Source organism: Abrus precatorius, unplaced genomic scaffold (genome assembly GCF_003935025.1).
Source record: "Abrus precatorius isolate BTA unplaced genomic scaffold, Abrus_2018 Scaffold3, whole genome shotgun sequence".
Taxonomy (NCBI): domain Eukaryota; kingdom Viridiplantae; phylum Streptophyta; class Magnoliopsida; order Fabales; family Fabaceae; genus Abrus; species Abrus precatorius.
In genome coordinates this window covers 22,283,789-22,302,862 of record NW_020874373.1, presented here as the reverse complement: position 1 = coordinate 22,302,862, position 19,074 = coordinate 22,283,789, and the positions used below count along the sequence as shown (strand labels likewise).

The window sequence follows — 19,074 nt, the reverse complement described above, 5'->3', positions numbered from 1 at the left end:
GAATATTTTGATAATTTAATAATAGATGACTTAATAAATTTAACTAATGTTATTTTTTGGTTGTTAGTTTTATATCTTTATTGTAACTTTAAAAATATTTATTGAACATATGATGTTCTTAAAATAATTTTATAAAAATAAAAAATAAAGTATAATAATATAAAAATATTAAAACATGAAAAATTTTATGATTAATACTCAAATAAAATTATAAAATAACATATTAATAAATTATTTATAAAATTATATGAATGAAAAATGTTACTACAATTTAATAATTATCAATAATACAAATAAAAATTAGATAAGAATTTAATTTAATTTAATAATAAATTATTATATTATATTTAATATTATTTAATAATATTAATTTATTCTAAATATTTAATATTATACAAATTTAAATATTTTAATCTATTTTTAAATAATTTATTTATTTATAAATTTATGGTAAAAAATATATTATACAAAATAAATATTTTTAATAGATTATAATATATTTTTTTAAAGATAATTGGTCTATGGATTAACTCTAATCCATTTAATTCTATGAATATTTTAGTTTTGTGAGCTTTTCACGTAATAAACATTTAACTCATATAAATTAAGGTTAAATTAGTTATAACTGACCTATTTAATAACAGTGCGTGTCTACCTTAATTTATGATGAAATACAGAAGTTGACAAATACAAATGGAGCCAAAATTAGGAACCTGTTTTTGAATTGGATCCGGTCAGTTAAGAAAATCACATTGACATTTTCGGGCCTTTGATTAGCATCATTCTTGTCGAGCCTTAAGTTTTTCATCAGGCCTATAGACATAGTGTAAGGCCGGTGCATCTTGACTAAATTTTTTAAAAAACCATTATATATTTATTATAATGATTTAACTAAAATTTATGAGATACGTATAATTTTATCGAACTTTTGAAATAAGATATAAAGGCTTTTAATTTTATAAAGTAATATTTCGCAACGACCAACTTAAATAATATATAACTAACACGCGATTGAAGCACAAGTCCGGGAAGCAACAGAATGGGAGTCCACGGTCTCTGGGAACTACTGGCCCCCGTCGGCCGGCGCGTCTCCGTCGAAACCCTTACCGGAAAAACGCTCGCCGTCGGTACCCCCTCGAACCCTATTACTCTATTTTTTTTTGCCGTCTCATCAATCGCCTTAGATAAGAAACAATCAATCCTGTGACCCTTTTTTCCTCTAATTTCAGACGCGAGCATATGGATGGTGCAGTTCGTGAAGGCGATGCGCGACGAGAAGGGCGAAATGGTTCAAAACGCTCATTTGCTCGGCTTCTTCCGCCGTATTTGCAAGCTTCTGTTCCTACGGACGAAGCCAGTTTTCGTCTTCGACGGCGGAACCCCCGCCCTCAAGCGCCGCACAGTTATCGCCCGCCGCAGACAGCGCGAAAACGCCCAAGCCAAAGTCCGCAAGACTGCGGAGAAATTGCTACTCAATCATGTAGAACCACTGAGCCATGATTTCTCCTTCTTCTCCCCCTAATTTTGTGCAACCTCATTCGTCGTTGGAATATACAAGGAAAATTAGACACACAAAAGAATTACTTCACATTTGCTTCGTTGTACTAAAATGTTGGATGGATAAATTTGAGTGCAATTTATTTACATTTTTTTATATATTTCTTTGCCACCCTTTTGCTACGTGGCGATGAGTGAGAATGAAAAGCTTTTCACTCCACTCTAATCTCGCCCTCATAAATGATTGTCCGTGTTGGGAGAGAAGTCTGTGGAAAAATGTGTTGATTCTGTAGTTTTAAAGGGGCTTTTCATTTCATTCTATTTGCACACTCCTCCCGATTTTCCACCTTAAGCACGCTCTAAATGATTGTCCATGTGATTTTGGTATATTATATATTTTATGCTTCTCCTTCACCTGCTTAATTGCGAGTTGTGTTCATTGTAGTTTGTGCGAAAATGTGATTTTGGAGATGTATGCTTGTATAATATTTGTGATTTTATGGATCTTGGATATCTCAAAATGGTGTGATTTTCATTTTCGTTTCTGCTTACTTAGTTTCCTTACTACCAAACAGTACCATTTATGCTAGTGAGGAGAAGATATAGCACATTAAGTACATTATGATGGGGATTCAATATTTTTTTCATTATTTATTACTTGCTAAATATTTTATTTTTCGATTTTTATTTTCATTTTTACAGTTAAAGGCACTAAGGTTGAAGGAACTGGCTGATGATGTTAAGAACCAGAGGATGAAGCTGGATAGTGATACTAAGGGTCAGAAAAAATCTATTGAGAAGGACTTTGTTGGCTATGATTTGGAAAGAAGTCATCTGAAAGAGCTAGATGAAATGTAAACCGCATATGCTGTTGTGAATCGTAGATGTGTTCTTTTGTCAGTTATTTTCATTGTTTGAATTATTTATCTAGGTCTGCAGCTAAATTTGCAGCTAAGGTGGACCGAAATTTTCCAACAATATTGACAAGCTGCAACCAGGAGGAACTTGATGAAATGTATGCAACCTATATGTTTATCCTAAATGAAGGAGCCAAAAGCCATGGAGTATCTTATGTATAAGTTGCACAAAATTTTTTTTATACAATTGATCTTGAATTTGGTTGTGACTTGTCTATAATGTTTGGATGCTAAGATAGGTTGGCAGCATCTATAGCTGCTGAGGAAAATGGAATACTTGACAGAACAGGAGTGGCCTCTACTGTAATTAATCCTTCAGAAGGGGAATGTTATGCAGATGAAGATACTATGCTGGTAAATTTGCAAATGTACATGGATGAAATTATTACAAGTAGCCTAATGAATTTTCTATTATTTATGTGTATATGCTTTTTCCTTCTTGATCATAAGTCATACATGTCCAAGAATGTAACAACAAATTCATTGTGGGGAAATGAGGCTATATTTATCTTTCTTTGTAGTTCTTATGTTTTAAAAGGTAAATGTTAAACTAGAATTAGAAGGAGCTTGGTGTTTTTATTGAGAAATCCTAAGCAAGCCTGCGCCAGTGGGGTAACGGACCTGAATCAGGAAAGAATGTAGACTACACTGTTTAGCAAGATCATTTGAGAAGTCCACCACTCCCACTCTCTCAGATTGCAAGAATCATGTCCCCATCCAGTGACATCCTCTATTTATTCACTAGACCCCCTTGGTTACAATAACTTCCCCCTCACAGATTGATAGTTTAGTACTGTCACTGTCCTAACAGAATTAGTTGTCCTGGTCAGCTAACATCTCAGGGATAATATTCCCCTGCTGCACCTTTATTTCTTCTGGTGTCTACCTGTTTTGCTGGGGGTCATTGCTTTTCAATAAACTCTCATTCTAGTCCCTAAAATTGTAATCATTTGCCACTTTAGTCCTTGACTTTACAAAATCCTCAATTCAGTCATTGACTTTATTGAGTGGCATTGAAAAATTAAATAAAAATTGTTGATGTTTTTTTTTATGAAGAAATTGACCCATGCTTCAATATTAGGGATTAAAATGGGTTACTGCATCCTGATTTTTTCTGTTAATGCTACTAAATTTGTTGAATCCTTTTAACTTCTTGTTGCTACATCTATATTTTCTTCTCTCAGCAATCAGTCAATGCAGAAGTTGATATAGCAGTATTAGCTGCTTTGCCAGAGTCAATGCAGCTTGATATTCTCGCGCAGGTATATATCAACCTCTCTAATATAAACGAGTCTACTTTTTGGGAAGTGAAACATTCAATGAAGTTACTATCCTTCACAATTTGCCATGTGTATATTTTAAGATTAAAATTGTCTAAGAATGATTTGTGAATTACACTCTCTTTCGCTGCAATATTTTTACTTTTTACCCATGTTTTTGTTAATTTCATTCTAAATTATGATGATCGAAGTTATTACTTAACTTTTGTTTATTACCTTAAATAAATATAAATTTTTAGATTTTCTCTAAATTCCTATCTTTACATTTCTACAAAATTCTTTATTACCTTAAATAAACTTTCAAAATTTTCTATAAATACTTATGTTTACATTTATAAAATTCATAATGTTTAATTTATTATTTGCAATACTCCTAGCCAAAATTATCAATAATTACATGTTTTTAATTTTAGAAAACATGTTTTCTCTATTAGAAATTATATAATTCATTACTTTCATTAATTCTTTTCTCAAAATTCATTTTGTTCTCAAATACTCTCTCACTTTGCTTTCTTTAGTTAGTTATAAAAAATTTACTTTTAACATTAGGATATCTTTTACTCCTTTCTATCTATCACAGTCTTATATATATAAAATGCACAATCTTTTTTATATTTATATCTTTCTAACACAATACTATACATGTAATGTTAAAATATACATCATAATTAATTTAATCTTTATTACTATATTATATTTGATTAATTTTATAATCGTGCAAAATTTTCAATTTTTATGTCTTCAATCTTTATTATATATTTTGATGATGCATAATACCTGTGCATTGCACGGACTACCAAACTAGTCTGCGAAGTATTTTATCATTTTTCTTGTTCTTGTTATTATAATTAGTTTTTGCTTCCTTTTTAACTAACACATTAAATGAAAAGAAAAAAAGGATCAGATAGATTGTTTTTAAAGAATATTCTCTTATTCATTAGGTAATATTTGCTTGAAAACATCATGCGATATATTGGCTTGCTTACAACTCATCTGCATGATATATTGTCTTTCATTTGGTTTGGTAGTAAAATACTTTTGTTTATTGTTTGATATCAGCTTAAAGGAAAGAAAACAGAAGGACTAGTAAAGGAAGTTGACAACCAGAAACATGAGTATAATGATCGGGGCAAAGGGATTCTGCTCAGTGAAACTGACATCGTAGGGTGTAGCTCAAGACATGATCATGTGACATCAAGAATGTCAAATCAAGACACAATCGATGAAATGTAAGCTGCATGAAATGTCATAATTTTGGTGTTATTATGTTTTTGCTTGTTTAAACTTTAAATGTTATATTTGTTTTGATGTGTCTGCTAGGTTAGCTGCATCTGTTGCTGCAGAGGAAAATGAAAAAGTAAATAATGCATCAACTTCCATTGGGGCTTCCACTATTGAGGAAGAGGAAGGTGACAATGATGAAAATGAAGAGATGATACTGGTCAGTTTATATTTCTAGACATCTATGTCTTTGAGTTATTTAATCTGGTTTGTGCTGAGAGTTTAGGCAACAGATCTTGCTCGTTTCCAATTTGGTAATATTAATATATGAAACCGCAATGATTCCTAAGTTTAATATCAATCCGTGTGTTAGACTTGAGTTGAATACACAAACTAGAAGATTTAGTTGAAAGAATTCTGGAATTAATCTAACATTTGTAATACAGGACAATAAAACAGGCCTAAGCCCTAAAATGAAGTCTTCTCCTTCAAACAAACTTCAGTAATTGAACCAAAAACAATAAAAATCTGTTACACATCCTGTTTAAGAATACACATAACTGCCATGCAGCATACCATACTGCCCTACAATTACTAAATACAAATTACTGGCCCACACCACCACTTAACTATCGCATTGTCATATGGGTCATCTGAAAATAAACAATTAAAATAGTTTTTTTTTTTTTTTTAAACTTTCTTTTTCAGCCAGCTATGCATGGTGAAGTTGATCCAGCTGTTCTAGCCTCTTTGCCTCCATCAATGCAATTGGACCTTCTTGTTCAGGTTGATTCCATAAAGTATTGTCTAGCTTAATTACCTTTTACCTTTTACCTTTTATTCTGACATTGGTGATTGAATAATTATTCTGCAGATGAGAGAGCGTCTGATTGCAGAGAACAGACAAAAGTATCAGAGAGTCAAGAAGGTTGATGGAAAGCACATTTAACTTTGATATATTGAAATGTAAATCATATACCGAGTTGAAATTGCGATTGACATGAATAGTAGAGTATACTCTTAGACATTGGTCTTTGATTGTTAGTAAATATTGGGGGCAAATATATTCCTACTACTAGTTCTTTCATTGTTAGAACTGAGTGCTTGTATTATCAAGACTTGTGTATTTGGATTTCAGTTGATTTTCTTTTGAATAATCACATACTGCTTGTCATAAAAAACTGAAAGTGGTAATAAAACCTTTTGGGTTGTTTATGCTGTATGATCAGCAATTTAGTTGTGGCACTAGCATGGCATGGCTTATTGTTGTTAAGTATTTTTACTGAACTTTTAAATGAAATGTGAATGTGGGACTCTGGATGGAAAATTCATGCTTTTTCTTGAAATTGGTAAATAGGCTGGTTGCTTCTTTTATTACAGCATTATCATGAGTTTAGACCCTAGTGGGTTGTAACACAACAGAATCTTCCTGATCCATTGATACTCTTAAGATGTCCCACGTTAGTTACAAATAAAGTTAGAATACTCTTTATGAGGACTTTGGTAATTCTCTTCTTATGAGCTAACTTTTGGCTAGGAATAAAGTTAGAATACTCTTTATAAGGACTTAGATAATTCTCTTCTTATGAGCTAACTTTTAGGAGTGAGTTAGGTCCAAGTTTCTTAATATAGTATAAGAGCCCATCCAGTTTCAATGTTGGGCTACTCATAGATGTTTAGTCTTGTTGGGACATCTATAGATGTCTAGTCCTGCAAACTTGATGCACATGAGGGACGTGTGTTAAGATGTCCCACATTGGTTAAGGGTAGAGTCAAAATACTCCTTATAAGAATTTAAGTAATCCTCTTATGAGCTTGCTTTTGGGAATGAGTGAGACCCAAGATTTCTTATTGATACTTAGGGTCTGTTTGGTGGCCAGGATATGATCGGGATGGATAAGATAAGAGTAGGATATGATAAGAGCATGATAAACTTTTATCATATTCAATGTTTGATGGATAGGATAAGAGAGTTGGATAAGAATAGGATATGATAAAAGCATGATAAACTTTAATTATATTCAATATTTGATGGATAAGATAAGAGAGTTAGATAAGAGTAGGATATAATAAGAGCATGATAAGTTTTTATCATATTCAATGTTTGATGCAGACTTAATAAGAGGAAGGATATGACATAAATATGCAGAAAACGAAAAAATTACCCTTTTGTCTATATTTATTAAATTAAATTTTATTTTTATTTATAGAAAATACATAAATAATTTTAAAAAATTTTAATTTTAAAAAAATATAAAAATAATTTGATATATTTATTAAAATTTTAATATTTTTTAAAAATATATAAAAATAGAGAGGAGAGAAAGAGAGGAGAGAGGGAGTAATAGAATAAATTTAGGGTATTTGAATTTGGGGATGACAATTGGTATCGTTTTCTTCCTCTTCTAACTCAGCCATATTCTCGGAATAGCAATTACACTAGTTCAATAGAACATGATAGGTAACAGGATAAATTAATCTTATCATTGTGGCTCAACAAACACTTGATTAAGAATGTGTATGATAGCTATCCTATCCTATCCAGCCTTATCTTGACCACCAAACAGGTCTTTAAGGTCATTCCATCAAAAAGTAGCATGATACTCCCTATTATTCAATTCTGTTGGTTGTGGCAAACTGAAACCTGTGATTCTGAGTAGGTAATCCTGAAACACCTAATGCGATGTTGATGACATGATTCCTAGCAGTATTGGGCAGTGTTATATGGTTTGTAATGATATTTTCCCTTTAGCATTTGTATTTGTCTCAAAATGGGTGGCCGGTGGCATGTTTCTCAATTTATATTAGTAATGACTGCACCACTTAAGCTGTATTCCAACTTCACTAGTTGTCAACGGTGGACCATCTTCATGTTAGTGATTTAGTTTGGCACTCTACTGATGCTTGATGGTATTCATGCTGTTATGGTTTTTTATTGTTCATTCTGGTATTGGAATTACTTTTCCTCAGAACTAGTGGTGATTGGGCATTGATATAAAGTACTAAAAATATCATTCAATTGGCTCCTTCCAGGATCCTGCAAAATTCTCTGAGCTACAAATACAAGCTTACCTTAAAACTGTTGCTTTTAGACGAGAGATAGATGAAGTACAGAAAGCTGCAGCTGGAGGAGGAGTAGGTGGTGTACAAACTTCGCGGATCGCATCTGAAGCCAACAGAGAATATATATTCTCATCATCTTTTACTGGTGATAAACAGTGAGTGATCTTATTTTCAATTACTTTGGGCTATCAATGAATAAATTTCCAGTGCTTGATAAATACTGGCCTTAATTAGCTGCTGTCAATGAAGCTGGGTGCTTTTCCCGTGTATTGAGTTTGATATCTTGTAGAATTTTAATGTTGACAACTCCTTTGTCTTTGCATTCCTAAATATGGCAGGGAACTTACCTCCACTAGGTTAAAGAAAAATAAAGATACACAGCAGAAGATGCCAGGAACACATCCTTCACAGAATCTTGCAAATAGAATTATTGCAGGCAATGATTCTAATCCTTCAGGTGGATTGGTTCTCAATGAACCTAGTGAGCCTGTTAACAGTATTCAGACATATCTTGATGAGAGGGGTCGATTTCGTGTTAGTAGATTGAGGGCTATGGGGATGCGTATGACCCGTGATATACAAAGGAATTTGGATATAATGAAGGAGATTGAGCAGGAAAGAGCATGCGTGAACCAGGCTGCAAATATTGGAACAGTAGAAATTGCAGGCAATAATGATCCATCAGAAAGTTCTGGGATCCAGTTTGTTGGTAATTCACGAGAGGTCAATGTTGACTTAGTTGGAGATAATGGGCAAAATGAACAATCAATGCCTGATAAGGATACTACTATAGATATATCTTTTGAATACGATTGCAATAATAAGTTTACAAATGGTGAGGATGATATTTTTTCCAGTTTAGTAGGAGGAAATCCAGTGGCAATCTTTTCTGCTGATGATACTGCAGAAACAGAGCTACCATCTCATTCTGATTCAGATGGTGGTTGGGAAGAAGGAATTGTTGAAGGTAAGAATAACATTTTTCCTGAACATGATAAGGTAAAATTGAAGTCTTCTGTTGCAGATGAGGATAATATTAACGATGGTGGAGTAGAATGGGAGGAAGGAGATTGCGATGGTGCTAACAGCACCTTACTGTCAGGAAAATTGGCATCTCAAGGTTGGTTGGAGGAGGAGTCTGATTTGCAAGAGGCAATAAGGAGAAGTCTTGAAAGTACAGGGGATGGCAAACTTAAATGCATGTCATCTCTAGATAAGGATTTGAATGCTTATGAGAACAAATTGGATCACAGTTTAGAACATCGAGATGATCTGCATTGTTCTGTCCTAGTGAATTTAAATGAAAACCTTGGGTTCCTGAATCATAAAGATAGTATGAACAGTTTCACTTTGTGTAGGGAACACAGTAATGAACAAAATGAATTACATGAAATTGAAGACAGATATAAAAAGCATGATTATGTGGCTGGAAATAATGCACAAACTTCCCATTTTAATGGAAGTCAGCCAAAGTCATCTGTGACAATAAATTCCAGTAACGCAGAGATATTGATTGACAAACCTTGCGGATTGGACAGACACTCTTGTTCTGAAGATTCAATTTCAGATGCAAATGTAATGTTGAAGGATGAGGTCCCCATGGTTGCAGAGCAATTATTGGATGAACATGATGAAGGTAAAGTGTCTTTCTATTGCAACAATACATCCAAGGTTGATCCACTTGCTGAAACTCAAGAAGAGAAACAGAACTATAGTAAGGAATCTAAAGCATTGAGTAAATCTACTGACAATACCAAACCAGCTATTCTTTTGGTGGAATCATCCTTGAAAGGATCAAAAGAAGACCTTGATATTGAGCCAAAATTGCCTTCAGAGAACAATAATGGAAATTTCTATGAGGAAATAACTAGTAGCCTTGGAAAAGATGCAGTTAAGATGCTGGGAGATTTTCCTGCTCATGCACCTGAGGTTAGACTGGAGGAAGAAATGCAAATTCTTGGTCAAGAATATATCAACCTAGAAAATGAGCAGAGGAAGCTAGAGCGTAATGCAGAATCTGTAAACAGTGAATTGTTCACCGATTGTCAGGTGCGCGACTAATGTGATATCATATCACGGCTAGTTATTAATTTTTCAAACTGCTACTGAGATATTCATGCTTTTTCTGCCAATTTAAGGTCTATCTGTTCTAGATTTTGGTGGAATTGACATTAAAAGAATTGGTTTTGAAAGTTTATTTGTGTTTGGGAAGGATGCTTTAAAAGTGAGGATAGAAGAATTGATTTTGTTCAGATAGTAAGGGAGAATCACATCTAGAGTGCAAATATGATATGTATATGTGGATCTCACCCAAAATCAATTCTTTATCAGGTAAGTTAAAAGTTTCCACTTCTCTCAAAATCAATTCTACTTGCTGTAAAATTGATTTTGAAAATTTTGAAAGGCACTCAAACAAGAACTGTCCTGTAGATAATTTGTGGATCTCACACCCGGAATCAATTCTTTTTGACAGAAAAATTAAAATTTTCACTTGTCAAAAACAATTTGATAAGAACCTTGGGAGAACCATACCACAAAACCTAGCCCTTGTATTTGGAGAGCCTAAGTCCTGATTAACCCTACATTAGAATCTCATATTTCCAACGTGGGACTCTAGTATCCTAACACATTTATAGTCACCATATAATTGATTTTGAAAATTTTAAAAGGCACCCAAATAAATATGTACTGTAGAAACACAGTTTACATCATGCAATCAGGATTTCAACTGCTATCCGAGAAGACACTTGGTTTTAACCAACACACATATCTGCTAAATTCTTGAATAAGTAAAAGTAGTTTGTATTTTGCATTCTTCTGGTACTGATCTAATATGAAACTCTTACCTTGTATTTGTTTTTTTATTTTATTTCTATTTTCAAGATTAGGAAAGCAATTAATCAGCACTGACAGGGAAATATGGATGGAATTCTTATGTTTCAGAGAACACATAGAGAAATGCTACTTCAAACATTAAACAAGAATTTTAAGACAATTGTTTAATCTCAAAGGTTCTGCTGAAAATTAGTTCAATTGGTAAAGGTAGATTAAAACATACGAACGCTCATATAGTGGGACTGAATATTAATTTTAATGCTTATATATCAGCCAAAAACTTATTATGCAATTTGAAAGTCATAAAGCTAGATACTGTGTGAATAGGTGCCACTAGCATAAAAGCATTTCATTTTAGTGATTTTTTTTAATGCTGTTTGCTCACCAGTTGACGAATAGTTTACACTTGGATGCTGTTAAATAACATGGTTAATTGGCTTTGGCATCATCCTTCTATTTTACATTTTATTGTTAAGGTTTTGAAATATTTATAGCTCACTGATGTGATAATTTGAAAAGGTGTAAGGCCCCAAGAGTTAGTGAAGCCAGTCCAACTCAGTCATGGGCCTTGGGTGTGGAAGATATATAGCTGAAGCAATAAAAAAGGGGCTGGAGCCAGGGGGGCAGAATGGGAAATAAAAATAGGAAATGGTTATAACTTATACCACGTATATTTTCTTATGGAGACATGGGTCATAACTTGTGGGAGAAGTCAATTTCTTAACTTTTCTGTGAGTAGTGGAATAGGAGCCTATCTCTGTGGGCATTGCAGATTTGACATACATTCTTTCTTAATTTAGTCTGTTCCATTTGCATTTATTGGTTTCTGACATTTGATCTGACCTTCCTAATCAATTGGCGGAGTGTATGCCCAACCACAGATATGCTGGTAGCACTGCCATGGATGCCTGTGTCTACTCTCAAAGCTGTGGCGAAGGTGTTAGGTGATGGGCAAGTGAGAACACAAGCTGAAATGCAATCATCTTTCAATCGTTTATTGGAGGAGTTGCAATCAGGGTTGTCTCAAGGAACATGATAGATAACCTCTATGATAGTTAGTTAGTAGAGTAATTAGTTAGTTAGAGTAGGTTGGTTAGTTTGTTGATACGTATAGTATCAAGGATGCCTGCAGAACATAGAAAGAAGAAAATAGGAAGAGGTAAAGAGTGAAGAATTTCTGAGAGCAATGCTCCCCCAGCAAGAGAGAATCTCTCTGCCCCAAATATCAGTTCCAATCACCAGATGCCCACTCCATACAGCAACTCTCAATATAACAGAATTAGCTCTAACTAACTTTTTACAAATTTTCCCTTTTGCCCCTAACACATTAAGGCGCAATAGTCTTTGATCTCCGCTGGTAGACCTTTCCCCACCTAGAGGGCAGGGCACAATTCCTATCATTTGTTCATTTGTAGGGCTGGGACTGTTGGTGAGAACTTTTGTTAGTTACATAATTTTAAATGGCAGAGATGGTATCAATAATAGAGAGGGAAAGAGAGAGGACAGGGAGTAAAAATAATTCAGTTGTGGGAGTTTCCTAGTCTCTCGAATATCAAGGGGAGTTATTGCTGTATTATTTCCCTAATTTGTTGTTCTGCTTCCACATTGGGAGTAGGGCTGGAATTGTGTTTTTCTCTCAATAAGGATTTTATTTTCTTTTCATTGCAACCAGTTTCTATCAGAAAACCTCAGACACTATGCCATTCAAGTGGATCAGTGGGAGAAGGAAAGGCGGGACCAGAGGGAGGCAACATAGTCTAAAAGGTTCTGAGGATTCTCATGAGGATGGACTTTCTTTCAAACTCCATTTGGCTGCTGAACAGAGTTCCCCTTTATTGGTAGGTAGTCCCCCCACCCGAGCTTCCATCAAATGTGGGTAACCCCACCCTTCTTTCCAAAAGCTAGCCACTGCTTCACTGCATTCTGTCCTACTACCCCCCATGTTGTTCTTGTCTTGCATAGTTGGATGGGGAGAATTCAATATCTTGTGCATCATGTGCTTTAGCTCTGAAATGCCATGCAAGAATGAGGCTGCAATCCACAAGAATCAGCTACCCCCTTCACAAACACCTCTTTTACCTATCCGGTTTTTGTGTTTTTTGTTTCATTGTTAACTGCTTCAACAATTGCTCAAGATCAGAAATACTAGGCTTCCAAGAATGAGGCTATAATTTGCGATCACAGGTCTCTTTCTTCAAGATCACCATGGAATTCTCCTTTTCTTCTCTGACTAGAGATTGTTCTCCCCGGATTTCAGATCTGGCCTCTAATTAGGAAGGTGTATGTCACGAAAAAGAAAGGTGGGCCAGCCCCAGATCAGTAATAGAATAACTGATAACTAACCAACAGTCACAAGTGGGAAATAAATAGGAATAGGAGAAAGAGAGGGAAGTGGGGGACATCTTGGTTAATCACTTGGATTGGACTAGGAGAGATTAGGCTCTCGAATACCTGATAGGGACTGTTACCAGATTTGTTGTAAACCATTCTGCACTAGTGTAGGGGTATCAATTCCACCAACAAGAGTCATTTCTCAATAAAACATGATTCTTCCTAGGATTTTGTCTCTTTTCTTTTTCTTTTCTGTTCTAATCTCTTTGGTCCAGTTCTATCAGCAGGCTGGACCATTTTATTAGGAACCCAAATTATAAAATAGAGAAAAGGAAAGGAAGATTGTTTTTATTGATTGCTTGCAAAAGAATAGAACAAAGGAGAGAACTTTCCTCCTAGGGTTTCTCCTTCACAAAGTATTTCTCCATTCATAAAGAGCTAAAGCTCAATTCTCAAAATGATACAAGACTGAATGACTCCTTTCCCTTTATATTTTCGTATTTATATAAATCACTAACTTCCTTACTAACTATTATGACTGTCCTAACTAATTATCCTAGCTGCAAGTGCTAGTTATCACTGTTCTCATTCAATATATGTATATCACTTGATCAGTGATTTTCCAGGCCTGAATTATTTTGATACCTTGTGTTGCTGATGCATCCGATACTCTGTAGGAACTACTGCAAATGTTTGGCTTGCCATATATTATTGCTCCAATGGAAGCAGAAGCACAATGTGCTTATCTGGAAATTGCAAAACTAGTTGATGGGGTTGTGACCGATGATTCTGATGTCCTTCTGTTTGGGGCACGCAATGTTTACAAAAATATATTTGATGACCGCAAATACGTAGAGACATACTTCATGGAGGTCCGTATTTGTTAAAGGCTGTATCTGTGAATAAATTTCTGTTGTAAAATTGTTCATTTCCATGCTTCTTTTGGCTGATTCAGGACATTGAAAAGGAGCTTGGATTGACCAAAGAAAAATTAATACGCATGGCTCTTCTTCTTGGGAGTGATTATACTGAAGGTGTAAGGTGGGCCAACGTTTACCTTGTAGTGTATTTTGGCTAGTGAACCAGTGCCTTTAGGCATGGAGATGTTGCTAAATGTCTATATCTGACTCTTCTTTGTCCAACATGTAATAAGATATTTGGTAGATGTTCCATGTATTTCTTTGTAGTAGGATTTCTGTGGTACTTTTATATATGTTGTTTCTGCAACTTACTAGATCTTTTTGGGTGGCATGCTAATGTAGCGGGATTGGCATTGTTAATGCTATTGAGGTTGTGAATGCGTTCCCTGAGGAAGATGGCCTCCTGAAATTCCGGCAATGGGTTGAGTCACCAGATCCCACCATCCTTGGAAGATTGGATACTAAAAGTGGATCCAGTAGCAGAAAGAAAGGGTCAAAAGTAGAAGAAAAAATACATTCCTCAAATTGCAATGTTAGCAAGTCTGCATCAGACCAGAACATCCCCCATCCGCAGGAGCAAAAGGAGTTACCAGATTACAACCAAGAAATAAAGCAAATTTTCTTCGATAAGCATGTAATAGATTTCCTGCCTTTTGTGCTCTCTCCTGTACTAATGAAGGATAGTTTTGCATTTACTGTATTGTGCTTGTCTATGACATTTCTGATTTTTTTGTTTTCTTAATAGAGAAATGTTAGCAAGAATTGGCATATTCCTTCTTCTTTTCCGAGTGAAACAGTTATATCTGCTTACTCTGCTCCACATGTTGATAAGTCAACTGATCCCTTCACGTGGGGAAAGCCAGATCATCTTATTCTTCGCAAGTGAGTTTATATATCTGTTTACTTCTTTCCATATCCCTTTTTTCCATTAAATGACCATTCAGTTCATTGATGAGATTATATACGGATATGCCTAGAAAAGCAGGAGATTGTTGTTATATTGCGAGGGTTTAATCTCTCAAAATTCTCATCTCCAATTCCCACTGAGGTTCAATAGAACTCTCTTAAATCCAGGAAAAAGGGTGTTATCCGGTTGTGCTTTATTCTTGCTTTCACAAATCAATATTATGCTTAATCCTGTTGGCATGCATTTTAGGAATGGTCACTGTCCTTGATGCAGTAGCTTTTTTGGGTAGGGATTAGTTGAGAGTTTTAGTTCCTTAAAGCTATTCTTTGGATGGTTACCCTTGGTTGAATTTGATTTTTAATCTTTAACATGTATCTGCATTGATTCTTTGAAGGGGTTTTAAAGTCAATACTTCATGCTATGTTTGAGCAGTAGAGCCTGATAAACTTGCAGTCTTCACAGAAATCAATCCATGCTTTTCTATGAATGTTATCAATTTGAGTATGATTATTGTAAATCTTGAGAGTTGAGACTGTATTGATCTCACTTTTGGAATGTTCGCAATCTTGTTTAAACTTGTATTTCTATATCCTCTGACATTTTTAGTTACTTCCTTTGTGCAGATTGTGCTGGGAGAAATTTGGGTGGACTGGCCAAAAAGCAGATGAGTTGCTATTACCTGTGTTAAAGGAATATAACAAACATGAGGTTAGAAACTTTGTTTTATTGATCTTCTTGCTGCTGTTAATTGCCTGCTGTCTGCTCAATGCTCCTAATTATTATGGATATCCTGATACTTCCTTAATCTTTTAATATAGACTCAACTGCGATTAGAAGCATTTTACAGTTTCAATGAAAGATTTGCAAAATTCCGTAGCAAGAGAATTAAGAAAGCAGTAAAAGGAATCACTGGTCAGCAGCCTTCAGATTTGATAGATGATTCTGCAAAATTGTACAAGAATAGGAAGGATGGGAAAGAACCTGAGGATAGCAAATTGGAGATTTCAAGCAGAACAGAGGAAAGTCTTGAAGGTAGGGAATCAAAAATAAAGCAATCAAGGAAAAGGAAGGATGATGGGGATACTGTTGCTAAAGTGCAGTCAAAGAAAAAGAAAATCATTGATGATCCATCTTCTGCACCTGGTACATCTGAGGTGGAGAATTTACAGCCGTGTATGCAGACAAAAGAGCAGCGTGATGATGAGGCAATGATTTGGAATAGAAGGGGCAGAGGAAGAAGTAGTAGAGGTACGGGAATGAAAAAAGGAAGGAAGAAGAAAAGTCATGCTGAAACCTCATCTAGTAGTAGTGACATTGAAGATCATGAGCCAATAGTGCATGCAGATAAGGTTCCAACAGAAGTGCGAAGGGTAAAGCTTCATTCCAATTCTTTTGATTTTTGACATGAAAAAATTTGTTAGCAACCTTTTATTCTTGCAGTGTATTTGGTTGGAGGGAAACAAAGGGGAAGGATTTTTTAAATTTGACTCTGATTGTTTCAAAAATTTAGAGGGGAGGGGAGGGAAAATAAGGGAGGCCCCCTCTTTCTTATTTTAGCTGTACCTCCAAAATTGGGGAATTTGGAGGGGAGGGGAGGGGAAAGCGGCTTTTATTATTTTTGACTTATGCCTAATTTGGGTAAACTCCTAGAGAAGTCCCTACAGGATAAAAATATTAGTATAAAAATGAATAAAAGTCTTATCATAAGTTAGAAACAACTTATGCTTTTCTATATTTTTAGAAGTTCTAAGAAGCTCTTTCATTTAACTTTTATAAAATTTGAGGAAATAAGTTGTTTCTAACTAATAAAAGAAGTTTTATTTATTTTCTTATCTTTTTCTCTTGTAAGGACTTCATTAGAAATTCACCTAAATTAAGCCATAAATGACTAAGTTGATTTATGATTACTTTTCAAGTCTAACTGGCCCGAACTTTGAAACCATGGGTTCTCCTTCATAGACACTACTGAGAAAAAAGAATGAGAAACATAGGATGAATCCGTGTGTCTTGATTACACAATGGAGCATATATTATATGATAGGGATTATTAATATAGAATATTCAATTACATAATTTACCGTAACCACAAAAATACTAATTTTCTTATTTACAACATTACTATAATTACATAATTCTAACAGACTTAAACACAACATCCCTTCCTCAGTTTCTTTATGCATACACATCTCCTTCGCCACAATATCGCACCTTTCTAGTCTCACTTCACAATTATTTGTTCTAGGTACATCACCTTTATTCATGTACTATTTTTCTTCTCGGTATCCAGGTGCTTTTATGCTTGGGGCTCTAAAATCATATTTATAGTTTTAGTTTTTGGTAATCCAATTTTGTTAAGCAAATTGTGTTGAAAAACAAAATATAGCAATATATTCAGACAAGTAAATATGTATGAAGAATAAATAATTTACATGCCTTGCATTTGTCACAAGGAAAGAGAAGTTTCATTAGTAACTTGTCTAACAATTCTTATGTCATAAGGTGTAACATTAACTTCATTTTATTTTCCTTCCCTATCCTTACAAACCAAACTAAGGGAGGAAAAATAAAAATTAAATCTCTCCCTTCCCCTCTCTTTTATTCAAACAAAGGGATTTTAATTTCCCTCCCCTCTCCTGTCCTTTCTTACTCTTCAATAAAATCTCTCCTCCCCTACCCCCAATTGAACAAAACACAGTCTAATAATAAAGTAATAAACAAAAATAGCTCTCTTTGGTGCTTTGTAGTCCTTTCAATTTCATGAAATGTCTCTGCTAGGTGATAAATAAAATTAAAAAAGAAAGTAAAGCTTTACAATTCTGCTAGGTAGTAAATCAAAAAGAAAAAAAAAAAGAAAAGGAACCCTCCATCTTGATGGAATTAGATTTGAACCTGTTCCACTAACAGTTTGTGTGCTTTCCAGTCAATGCGATGTCGGAAACCTGTCAACTATTCTTTCGAAGACCTTGAAATTGAAGATGCTGATGATTCATTTGATCAGAGCAATCAGACTTGTTTTCTTGAAGTGCCAATAGAAGAGAATTTATCTCATATTCATGGTGCATGCGATGATTTTGCAACTGAGTTTAGCATGGGGAAAGAATGCAGTGCAAAGAATTTTCCTCTAAAGGATAACTTGCCCAGTCATCTTAAGTCAGAAGGTTGGTTTCACACTGATGCTGGTCAAACTAGTCATCCCGGGACTGGCAACCACGTGTCTTCTGATGACTACCTTAAAATGGGAGGTGGATTCTGTTTAGATGATAGTGAGACAGGTAACCAGCATAATTCAATTGATTGTGTGCATACTGCAACAGTGAATTATAGTGCTGAATTTCCACGTTCTGATTTTTTGGATGAAACTGACCGTGATAAAAATAATTCAGATAGATTGTTGTCTGACACTGAAAAGGCTGATAATGGAATACAAGATGGAGCGGCCTCTTGTAAATTCAATAAAGAATCAAATGACCTTGTAAATGCTAGTAGTTATGATCATTCTTACATAGGGGACTCGATACTAGAGAATGCTCATAACAATAGTGGAGCCTCCACTGGAGCTTTTAGTGCTATGCCGTTTTTGAGAAGAAGAAGGAAGAACTGAAACTTTGGATTTCCGGTTTGTGCTTATTTCTGCTAACACTTCAACTTGTTTGGTTTCTTATTATGTATTTTCTTGTTCCATTTGATTGTAAGGACAGGGGTTCTTGGAAAAGCTGGGTTTAAATTTATAATTCCTCGTGCCATGTGTATCTTGCACATATGCTTTATCATCAAGAAAATGTTAATTGCCATGTGGCTATAATGGCAATAAAATATTAATTGGTTGACCTTGAGAAAGAATGGGAGCAACACGTGACTATTAAATATTGATTCCGGAAGACTTAGGGCAATGACGTGAAATGACCAGCAGCTGACGGATCAGCCCTACCATTAAGGTGGTTATTTACATATTAGACCGGTTTGATTTTAAGAGAAACAGTCATTCAATTTGATTAAAAAAAATGTTGTGGGTTCAATCTGGATCAATTCAAAAGCAACATCAATTTTAAACCATTTTGATTTAATAAAATACAGTTTGAATTGGATTAAATACGTTAATTTTA

At 34.6% G+C, this 19,074-nt stretch overlaps 1 protein-coding gene across 1 annotated transcript; it reads left to right on the top strand.

The window, feature by feature from the left end:
• The first annotated feature begins 994 nt into the window (after positions 1–994).
• LOC113861136 (DNA repair protein UVH3) lies at positions 995–18,775 on the top strand. The gene is made up of 19 exons (XM_027493752.1): positions 995–1,127; positions 1,230–1,480; positions 2,200–2,351; positions 2,429–2,512; positions 2,654–2,768; positions 3,599–3,676; positions 4,754–4,923; positions 5,015–5,135; positions 5,624–5,701; positions 5,790–5,843; positions 7,949–8,133; positions 8,317–10,027; positions 13,822–14,016; positions 14,100–14,185; positions 14,407–14,698; positions 14,810–14,946; positions 15,595–15,679; positions 15,790–16,341; positions 17,892–18,775. The coding sequence occupies exons 1-19, from the start codon at positions 1,040–1,042 to the stop codon at positions 18,570–18,572; spliced, it is 5,115 nt and encodes a 1,704-aa protein (XP_027349553.1). The 5' UTR covers positions 995–1,039; the 3' UTR covers positions 18,573–18,775.
• The last annotated feature ends 299 nt before the right edge of the window (positions 18,776–19,074 follow it).